The sequence below is a fragment of the Penaeus chinensis genome, chromosome 4 (assembly GCF_019202785.1).
Source record: "Penaeus chinensis breed Huanghai No. 1 chromosome 4, ASM1920278v2, whole genome shotgun sequence".
Classification (NCBI taxonomy): domain Eukaryota; kingdom Metazoa; phylum Arthropoda; class Malacostraca; order Decapoda; family Penaeidae; genus Penaeus; species Penaeus chinensis.
In genome coordinates this window covers 33,017,321-33,029,340 of record NC_061822.1, presented here as the reverse complement: position 1 = coordinate 33,029,340, position 12,020 = coordinate 33,017,321, and the positions used below count along the sequence as shown (strand labels likewise).

The following is a 12,020-nucleotide window of genomic DNA, read 5'->3' as shown; positions in this document are numbered from 1 at the left end:
ATAATAATAATAATAATAATAATAATAATAATGAATAATAACAATAATAATGATAAAAAGGATAATAATAATAATAATAATAATAATAATAATAATGACAATAATAATGATGTTAATAATAATAATAATAATAATAATATATTATTAAAACAATGATAATAATGATGATATTAATAATGATAATAGTGGAATGATGGTCAACATCATTTAATTGTTAATATTATTAGCAACAGAATCATTGAAATTATAATCACTGATAACAATAGATGTAGCAGCAGTAATAACAACGTATAGCATATTATAAACAGTAATGTGATTATTTCGATTATGCTAATGGTAACCTTATCTACACTATTTTTTTCTTTTATATCTCTGTTATCTTCATACCTGTCACCATATCATAATCTGTGTTTTTATTTTTGTTATTATTATTATTATTATCAATATTATCATTACTACCAATATCACTATCCATATCATCCATCAGCACAGTCAAATACATCGCTACGATTGCATTGGTTCAATGCTAATAATCCGTCGGCGGTAATGGATATGCTTATACAATCAAAAAAATGGGATTAACACACCTTAATGATAAAACATAGCATAATTTTGCATAATTCTCCAGCATTGGTTGCATTGGTAAGGTTGGCCAGCCTGGCAAGGACGCAGTTACTCCTGACATCAGTGCGAACCTGGTAATGGATTCGTATTTAACTTACGTTTATTATCATACATTCCACAGATTAGTGATGTGCCCCGAATGCGTATGAGCCGTAGGAAGGCCATACCCAGAAAATCCCGGGGAACCAAGGAGGGACCATAATGAGGAGAGAGATAATGAGATGGTAGTTGTGCCTCGTCGTCGGCCATTTTGTTTTTATTATTCCCCGCTTTTAAAGGCTGGGAATCAATAGGTCTTCTGTGTGTCACGGCATTCGATTCACGGGTGCCCCATGGCTAGCTCGTGGCCCTCGGGTTACGCTGGTGACACACGGGCTTCGAAATATGGATGACAAAGTGATAGACATGTGGAAATAGGCTTTGAATTGTAGCGTTCCTTTGCGACATTGGAGGGTCCGCGGTTTCCCAGTGTACATTATTATGGGTTTTATTACGTGTTTCTTTAATTCCTGGATTCTGTTCTTGTTACCTGCACAGTCTTCTGTAATTTTTCTGATGTTTTGTTTCCTTTTTATTTAAAACAATGTTTTCCTTGCATTGATTTTGATTATTAAATCTGCAATTGGAAATTTTCTTTCTCTTCATGAATGTATGTATGCAAAATTCTTAATTTTTATAGTTTCTTATTTCAATAGACCAAATGGCAGTCAGTTCTGGAGTTCTTTTCCCAACCAAAAGAAGGTGAAAGATAATTATCATGTATTTTCTTAGGCTGACACTTAATTAATTCATATTTAAATACCCTTTTGCTACACTATGCAGCAATTTTATGAATAATCAATAATCAACACAGTACATGTTAATAGATATAGTTGAGTGTGTGTGTGTATGTATTTATATATATATATATATATATATATATATATATATATATATATATATATATATATATATATATTTATATATGAATGTGTATATATGCTGCATATGTATTTAAAATTGATTTACATATTTGAATGACTGGCTTAAAATTTTAAATGGATTTTTGTTTAGAGAACATATTATTGTTATCATTATTATTTTTTGCTTGCATTTTATTTATATATTTCTACATTTTTCAAATATCTTTATCTTTTTTCTCCTGAATCTATTGTAATGGTTATTTTATTTTTATGATTGTTCTTATTATTATTGCATTATGACCAGGCTACATAGTCATACTTATGAATATTATTCATCTAATGATTCATATTATTAATAGTAGGCTAGTAGTAATAGCAGTTGTGTTATTATTATTATTATTGTCATTATCCTTACTATTATTATTACCATGTTAATTGATGTTATTGATATCATCATATATATTATCATAAATTATTATTATTATCATTATCATTATTATTTATTATTATTATTATTATTATTATTATTATTATTATTATTATTATTATTATCATTATTATCATTATTATTATTATTATTATTATTATTATTATTATTATTATTTATTATTGTTCTTTTTATTCTTAACTATTAGTGTTACCCTCATCTATTTATTGTTATTATAACTAAGTTTGTCATTATTATTTCTTCTATTTGTGTTATCAATGTTATTATTATTTTTATTTCTGTGGTTAATCCTGTTAATGTTACTATTATTGTTATTATGATAATAGTTGTTGTTATTATTATTTTTGTTGTTGTTATCATTATTATTTATACCATCATCTTCATTGCTATTATCATATCAGTCACTATTGTCATCAGTCTTTATAATTTTAATTTTTTATTGTCATTATAATAATTATTGTCATCATAACCATTAGTAGTATCAGTAGTAGTAGTAGTAGTACCATCACCACTACTACCATAATTACAATTAAAATAATAATAGTAATGGTAATAATAGTACCGATAACATTTTCTTATTTTTTCATTGTCATAATCATTATTACTGTAATAGTAATAATGATATTTATTATTATTATTATTATTATTATTATTATTATTATTATTATTATTATTATTACTGTTATTATCATCATCATTAGTATTATTATTTATTTATTATTTTTAAATTGATTTTTCTTTAATCATCATCACGATATTGTTATTTTATTATTATTGTTATTATGATTATTATTATTGTTTTTATTTTTACTACTACCCCTACTTATAGTATATTGCCTGTAATATTATTCCATAATTATTATTCACATATTTTGTTCTTTCAGTGATTTAGTTGTTGATATTACTGATCTTCACTTTATAAGTAATTTATTTGTGAATCTCCAGTCATCATCTCCTGAATTTTCGAGGATCTACTGAATGCTTTGTGTCAGAAAAGCATCATTAGGTTTCAAATAATAATTATCACAAACCTATTATCGCTCAAGTGATTATCTTAACCTACCTGTCAACCTATTAGTCTTCCAGCCTATTAATAAATAAATAGAAAATAACAGAAATAATAATAATTTTGATGAAAGTTATAATGATAAGGATAATAATAATAAGGATAATCATAATGGTAATGGTGATAATAATAATAGTAAAAGGCTAAATATAGTTATAGAAATAATGATTGGTTGGAATGAAAATAAAACAGAAGTTAGGAAAAAGTTAAAAGATGAAAAGGATGTTCTGAAAAATGAGATAAAGTGAAAGCATAAGATTATTGAGCATAAGGACCTTCTTTTTTTTTTTTTTCTAGATAAGTTATTCTACACACTTTATTGTTTTATTTTTATATCGTCTTATTCTTTTCTCTCATCTTTTGTGCTTTGCCCTAATTCGGAAAGGTGTAAATTACATTATCATGGCAGTAAAAAGAAAAAGAATTCTATCCGAAACATACTATATCTCTTATCATTTAACAGTCACATTTGAAAGCATGGAAATAAAAAAAGCACATAGCTATATATACCTTTAGAATTGTTATAACACTTTTATTTTACTTTCAGATGTTAAAGTCCTTCTGGGTTCCCGCACCATGGCTCTCGGGAACGGGACTTGGCTCTCAGTGCAAAGAGGCAGCTGGTAATTGTGGATGTTGTTATTGTTGAATTATAGATAGTACTGGTATTATTTATTATAATTTTGATGTTGATATGATAATTCTTGCTGTATTATTATTGTTTGTGTTATTCAGGTGTTATTGCTGTTTTGATTATTGTTATTGTTATTATTATTGTTATTATTATTATTATTATTATTATTATTATTATTTTTATTATTTTTATTATTGTTTTCTTCTTATTATTGTTATTATTATTGCGGTTGTTACTTTTGATAAGCATTTATACTTCATTGTTGTTGTTGGAAATAGTAGTAATTGTGATATTATTATTAAATTGGTATTTATTCTATTTCGATCAATATTATCCTCATTGTTACAGTTGCTACTATATATTGATCTTTGCAATGATGATGACGATGAGTAGTAGCATTGACATTGTGAGGTAATATTCTCGTAACCGGTTTCTCGGGGTATCTGCTCTGCAAGTCCGAAACCGCGGGACCAGAGGAAGTGGTTTGGAGAAGGAACCAGATCCGTGTAGGAATTTAGTGCATCAGTAAAAGATTCTTGCCGTGGGGAAGGCTGGTGTATTTTGAGGATAGAATTTTTGGGAGTTTTGCTGGAGGTTTGAGTTTCGGTATTGCTTTCTGGTGGATGTTGTTATTATTGTTATTATTATTGTTGTTGTTGTTGTTGTTGTTATTATTATTCACATTATTATTATTAATATTCTTATTCTTATTGATGCTTTGTTGTTGTTGTTATTTATTATTGTTATTATTAGTATTATTATTATCATTTTATTTGTTTATATATATTTTATTGTCATTATCTTTATCATTATTGCTATTGTGATTGTATATGTCAAAACCAGTTCAGATTAAAGTGGTTGGGGGGGGAGGGGGGGCTTTGGACACTGAATTGGTCCCTCACAATAGATTAACACATGATATGCAGAACTATAGTGAAAAAAATGTTTAACTGTTCTAAAATTAGTAATAGAGTGTCTGGTGAAATTATCAGTGCATATATTTTCTTGTGATATATTTGTTCTATTTTTTTCCGCTGATTGAAACTATGAGCATATACATACTACTGATCATAACATTCATCTACATAAAGGTATTACACTTTGCTCCAAAATGCTTAGAGAATAACTTTGAAATGTTAAAAAATCCCTCGGACAGATCACCCTTCCCTCGACATCCCGTATAGCCAGTCCTGTTAATGCACCCCCCCCCCCCCCCACCTAACATCATGTATCCATATTTGATTATTTATCTTGATTTTGTCAAATGTGTCGTTACACTTTGTTATAATTAAAGGTAGACTATTGTGTTTGTGATATTTTCTCAAACAACTGGACATTGTTGATACTTTACTGCATTGGAATTAAAGGATTTGACTAACAGAATCGACTTTTAATTCATACAGAGAGATTGCAGATTGTTTTAAAATAATTTTTTTTTTTTTTTATGTCAGTGCTGTTTTTTTTCTGTTTCTTCTTCTGCTTTTTCTTCTTCTTCTTCTTTTTCTTCTTCTTCTTCTTCTTCTTTTGTATTCTTTTTTTCTTTTAGTATTTAATGACTGTATTTTTATAATGGAATTCTTTGTTTTCTCCTACTGTTTTAATTGTTTTAATGTACTTTTTTCATGAATTTAAATGATATCCTTTTTCATTATTAGGCATATAGAATTTAATGTTTTATTAGACACCACTTTGAATTTGGGAATTTTTTGCTGTTTTCAACCAAGAAAATGCCTGCAGTAAAAAGTTTATGTTTAAAAGAGGATATCAAAAAGTTCAGTTTTTCAAATAAGACTATTGAAACAAGGAACAATCTCCCTAACAATGTTGTGTGCAAAATAAGTACATCAATTTAAAAAGCTTTTTGTATGTTAATTTAGCTTAGCTTTTCTCCCATATTGAATTAGGTAAGAACGCATTCACACTGACACAAATGCACACACACACATGCACACACTAACAGACGTTCACATACACACATGCGAGCGCACATGCAGACACACACACACACACACACACACACACACACACACACACACACACACACACACACACACACACACACACACACACACACACACACACACACACACTGTCTCTGTCTCTCTCTGTCTCTGTCCCTCTCTCTGTCTCTGTCTCTGTCCCTCTCTCTGTCCCTCTGTCTCTTTCTCTCTGTCTCTCTCTCTCTCTCTCTTTCTCTTTTAAACCTGCATTATTATTATAATTATTGTTATTTATTATTATTATTATTATTATAACTATTGTTTTTATTATTATCATCATTATTATTATTGTTTTTTATTATTGTTCTTATGTTTTTCTCCATATTTTCTTTTTTGCTTTAATTATAGTAATCTTATCACTTTTTCAGTTTTTTCTTTCTTTCTTTCTTTTTCTGAGAATTCTTTGTTGATTGAGTTAAATCAAATTACATTGTAAATGTCACTGGGTGATAGTACTGCCTTGAAACTAGTGTGGAAATCAAAAGACAGTAGATTTGATAATGTCTGAGTAATTGAAAGAAATATTTTAAGAGGTGTCACCATTTTTAAAATTATACTTATGAATAATGTAGTCTCTTTTAGAACTCCATTTACTTTTTTATTCATTTATATATATGTATATTTTTTTTTCTTTTGTATATTTCATGATATTGTTTTGAAAGTATTTTTCTTTCTGTATAATGCATATGTGTAATGTATTTTCTTTTCTTGCAGAACCTTGTAGTAGTATTTTTATCTAGTGTAAGTGCATGATATTATACTAAAAATCCTTTCTTTTCTTTCAGAACTCTGTGTTAGTAATTTTACTTGAAGATGGCAGGGCAATTGTTATACTTCTCCAGATATGGCATATCAGCACATCAAGTTACAATAATATACCCGTGAAACCCATGATCAGAAACTAGAATACGGAGTTCGGGATTTGCTGGCCAAGACTCTCCTTTTTTGAGCAACACAATGGATCAAAATCCACAAGAGATTATGCATTCTCTCTTCTCTCTTGATCCAAGCATGGAGAACAGAGGCCATCTATACCCATATAACTATCCATATGGACAGTACCCTTATCCATATCACTACCCTTACTCAGCAGCCCATCCTTCCGTAGCTCACTCAAATATCCCGCCTGCATCTCACAGTATTCCCCCTCCATCTTCCCATCCCATAAACCAGGCTTCACAGAGCCTGTCAGCATCTCAGGCCAACCTTCCAGCATACAGTACAGGAGTCCATAGCATCCGTCCACCCATGACCAACATGCGGGAACAACCTGGTGATGGCAGGTTACATCTGTTGCCTGAGATAGAAAGGCCAGCACATGACACACAGCAGACTGCACAAGATCTGCGAAGTATGCACAGCGATTCCAGGTCATCTGTAGACTCCAGGCATCATGCTGCTGATATGAGATCATCGTCTAGTGAGCACCGCTATCTAGATGAGGTGAGGACACTCTCTGCCCAGCCCAGAAATTCCAGCAGTGATTCCAGGCACTTGTCAGATTATTCACCACAGCCAACAGATTTGCGAACTCAACCCATTGATGCCAGGTTGTATGGTGATATGAGGCAAGTTCCAGATCAAAGACATATTAATGAGTCTCGGCCATTGAATGACCAGAGAACACAAAGGTCAGAGAGCAGTGTCACAGATGACCATAGGGTGCATATGGGTAGATCTACTGATGAGTACAAGTATGGAGGAAATTTAGGCAGTTATAGTAATCACCCGCTTAACACTCCTCAACACATTGAAGAACCTCCATTGTCAGGTGATCCAAGACCACCAATCAATGATAATAGACCAGGTGAAGAAAATAGGAGTTTATATGTACCTATGAGAACATGTACAAATGAGGAAAGGTTAACAAATCATCCAGAATCACAAAAGTCTTCTGTTTCCCATGATTATTATAGTAGCAGACCTCATGTTGGTCACAGTAACCAATCAGCAAATGGTGAAGAATTCACATCCACACCCACAAGTCAAGAAGGTATGCAGAAGCCACATATGGGGAGTGAATATATACCTGATGTTAGACAGTGTACAAATGAACAGAAAACACAGTTGAATAATCCAGCAATAACTTCAGAAGAAGTTAATGAGAGAAATATGAAGTATCCCACAATTAGTAGTCCAAATACTTCACTTGGATTGCTCTCTCATGCTCTTGGCCAACACCTTGGTGAAGAAGCCAATAAATGTGGAAATGGGACAAAAACTGATGATTGCAATAGTGGAGACAAAAATTTTTATACAGTGAAGGACAGAGACTACAATGAGGAAAGAAGGAATGGCCAAGAAGATTTTGAAGATAAAGAGTCAAAAACACCTGAGGTGGATGAGTTAGAGGATGACTTTGATTCTGAAGCTTCATCCTGTGAGTACTCAAGTCCATACATTGAATTCAGTGAAGTAGCACATGGCATATTCAATAATGTTAATAATTTAGCAGGTCCAATGAAACCCTTCCAGTGCGAAGACTGTGATGCAACATTTACCACAAAAGGTAATCTCAAAGTACACAAGCGAATTCATACAGGAGAGAGACCATATGAATGTGAAGACTGTGGCAAAACTTTTTCATATTGTGCGTCGTACCAATCACATAAACTAATTCACAGTGGACATAGGCCCTACAAGTGTGATTTTTGTGAGAGGGCCTTCTTCCGAAGTGAACACTTAGAGCGCCACAGAAGGCGGCACACCGGTGAAAGGCCCTTTAAATGTACAGAATGTGATGCCACATTTGCTGCAAGTGATGGGCTTTCAAGACACACTAGAACTCACACAGGTGAGAAACCCTACAATTGCAAAGAATGTGGGATGACATTTGCCTACAAGTCCACTTATCTTCGACACAAATTACTGCATAGTGAGGGGTCATATAAATGCGAAGATTGTGGTGCTGCTTTCAAAGACCCTGTAAGGCTTGACAAGCATATTAAAAAGCATGATGACCCAAATTATTTGCCATACACAGATGAAAGCAAGGCAAAGCCCCATAAACTTGTAGAAGATGGAATCGAAGTAATTGGTTGTGAATTTTGCCAGATGAAATTTAGACACAAATCAGATTATTACCTTCACAGAAGAACACATACTGGGGAGAAACCATATATATGTGATATTTGTGGTGCATCATTTATCAGGAGAGCATACTTGGATGTACATATGAGAACTCACACTGGTGAAAGACCTTATAAATGTGATGCTTGCGAGTCTGCCTTCAAAACTCGTACTGCCTTGAAATTTCACAGACGCATTCACACTGGTGAGAGGCCATACAAATGTGAACATTGTGATTTTGCCTTTGCTCAGAAATCTGCGATGAAGGCACATGTTCGTATACACACAGGTGATAAACCCTTCAAATGTGGTGAATGTGATGCTGCTTTCAGACACAGCAGTAGCCTAACCATTCACAAAAGAACTCATACAGGAGAGAGACCATATTCTTGTGATGTTTGTGGAGCCTCTTTTGCCCAACGTCCCCACCTTAATCTGCACAAACGATCTCATTCTGGTATTAAACCACACACTTGTGATGAATGTAGTGCATCTTTCACAAAGAAAGATTATCTTCTAGCTCACAAAACCAAACATGCTGGAGGCAGTGCCATCAAGATTGAAGCTATTGCAGAAACAGCTGGGGATCAGCTGTTCAAATGTACAGATTGTGAGATGGTGTTTACCCACCATTCTAGCTTGACAGTCCATATGAGAAAACACACAGGTGAAAGACCTTTTGTATGTGAAGATTGTGGAGCATCTTTCTTATATAGTTCAAACTTAACAACTCACCGTCGAAAACACACGGGTGAAAGACCTTACAAGTGTGACCAGTGTGAAGCTTCATTCATATTGAAGAGTTATTTGACAATGCATCTTAGAAAGCATTCAGGTGAGAGACCCTTTAAATGTGATGAATGTGATGCTCGCTTCACACAGAAGACTCACTTGTCAACACACAGGCGAATACATACAGGAGAATGCCCATACAAGTGTGAAGAGTGTGGGGAAGCATTTCGTGATGGTGCCAATTTCTGGAGACACAAAAAGAAGCATTTAATTGGAGAAGGTGCCGCTACAGTAACTCGCAGAAGAGGAAGAAGAGGGAGAGGGAGAGGAGGATCCAGAGGGACAAGAGGTGCAAGAATGGTTCCCACAAGACGCACAACACGCACTCGCAGGCCTGTCTTGAAATTTGAAGACCTTTATGAGCAATATATTGTAAATCAAGATGGTGAACCAATATTTCTGAAAGAGGAACTGCAAGATCTGACAACCAGAGATGGTGAGGATGATGACGATGATGATCGTCCCTATATCCCTATCAATCCAATGGTTGAGATTAAATTAGAAGGTGAAGATGATGAGGAAGAGAACGATGGGGATGAAAGAGTGGAAGATACAACTGAGACAGAGTTGCAGCAAGAGGAACTGATGGATGATACCTGTGAAAAGGAAGTTTCACAGACAGAGCACGGTGACAGTAATGCTGGATCAATGTCTTATAAAGCTGATAATGAAGGTGAAGATTCAAATGAAGAAACTAGAAAGAAGGATGTAGCAGAAGATGAGTTGCAAGGTTAGGTAGGTTTGTTAGTTATGTTAGATTTTTTGGCATTATATTATTTACATTTATATATACGACTTACAGTATGCAGAGTATAGAATATTTCTTGGTCATAAGAAACTTATCTATTATACCTAAACAAAAAGACAGTGTATTTATATTAATCATTTTTTTCATGGATCTCAGTGGAATTATATTCTATGTTAAATTCTGTTTTCTTTTACTTATTTTCTTGGTTAGTTTAGTTTATGTGATACTTGTAGAGGACAAGACAAATGACTTGGTATTTGTAACTGTGTCCCTGTGGTGTATGCAGGAGGATTTCGATGTGGTGTATTCTCCAGTGATCAGTGTTGTATGAGTAGTGTCAGACTTGTTCTTATACTAGCTTCAGAATGTTTACATGTGATGAACTTGGAACGCGTTTTTCTTGTGAGAGTTCTAAACGTCTTGATAGATTACCTGTGGTGTACTTGTTTGTGATAAAAAGATATGCTAATATGTTGATATTGGTACATTTATATTGATAGAGATTTTTTGTTTTATATTGTATCAAATGGCATTTATATTAGATGATGTTATACCCTGAACGACTTTAGATTCAAAATATGATATTAAATTTTCAAGGACTTGAATCTGTCTGGTTTATAGATTTTTAAAATTACATAATTTGCATCATATAGCAAAAAAAAAAAGAATCTTTCAATTGTAAACAGGTACTAGTCATAATAAATATGGAGTCATATTTTGATGTTTACAGTGAAGGAATAATTGTTGGAATGTATTTGTTTGATGTCTTAGACTGAGCTGTAAATAGCAAACTTTAGACATTTTCTACATTAGGAGATGTATTGAATTGTTTGTGAAATGTACAACTGGGGAAATAAATTGTGAATTCCGAATTGTGATTGGCTTCTTAACCTTAGACGAACTACAACATAAACTTGTAAATCATTTTGAGATAGGGTAATTCTTCTTCTATTATCATAACAATGAAATACTTTTTCGTCTAGCCTGTAGTAGTATTTTTGTAAGAAAATAAAATACAGCCTTTTTTATGTATATTTATGTATAGTTTTATACATATTCTTAATGGTTGTGAAGACCATGCACACCAGTTAAAGCTTGTTGATATATGCTTAGCTATTTGGATCCGTAAGTTGAAAAATTTCAATAAAGAACAATTATTTAAGGAATATATATACCCACTGACAAAATAGAAAAAAAATTATCAATGCAAATAATCAGCTTCAAAACAATTTATTACAAACAAGATAGAGCTTGGATGACCACTTTATATTCCATGGCCTTTTGATCATTGTTTATCAAACAACATTGTGTATTTTGGCACAGACATGAAAGACGTTTAGTTTACCCCTAATCTTTACTTCCTCTCGGCATGGCACTGCCCCAGTAGCGGCCCAGCTATTATAAAGTGGGTATTAGTGTTGTAGTGACAGATGCGAGTGGAAGGTAAGTAAAACATAATGGTAGGCTTTATTACGTATATAGTGGAATGATTACCACTACCACATGAGGAAATTGTGCTCTTATAATGGTAGGCATTATTAAGAATGATTGTTAGGTATTGTTAAAAATTAATGTTCTAGAATAATTACTTCTACTGGTATTACCGTCGCCACTGGTACTGTTGATATCGTTGCATATTTTAATTTATATTTTTATTACTTTATCATTATACTTCTTATTATCAGTATATCTTATTTAGTCTAAAAGTATCACAGTTATTTTTTGATTAGCAGATTA

General features: G+C 32.5%; 1 protein-coding gene across 2 annotated transcripts; it reads left to right on the top strand.

Annotated features, from left to right (window-relative positions):
- Positions 1-624: 624 nt before the first annotated feature.
- Positions 625-11,155, top strand: LOC125046367 (zinc finger protein 808-like). Of its 2 annotated transcripts, none has more exons than XM_047644097.1 (3): positions 625-698; positions 3,588-3,663; positions 6,460-11,155. In XM_047644097.1, the coding sequence occupies exon 3, from the start codon at positions 6,632-6,634 to the stop codon at positions 10,268-10,270; it is 3,639 nt and encodes a 1,212-aa protein (XP_047500053.1). In that variant the 5' UTR covers positions 625-698; positions 3,588-3,663; positions 6,460-6,631; the 3' UTR covers positions 10,271-11,155. The 2 variants fall into 2 exon arrangements, with proteins under 2 accessions (XP_047500053.1, XP_047500059.1); XM_047644103.1 differs by lacking the exon at positions 625-698 and adding an exon at positions 737-848.
- The last annotated feature ends 865 nt before the right edge of the window (positions 11,156-12,020 follow it).

What these genes read in the sequence shown, in the direction of transcription:
- LOC125046367 (XM_047644097.1), top strand. Translation starts at nt 6,632, where the DNA reads ATGGATCAAAATCCACAAGAGATTATGCATTCTCTCTTCTCTCTTGAT.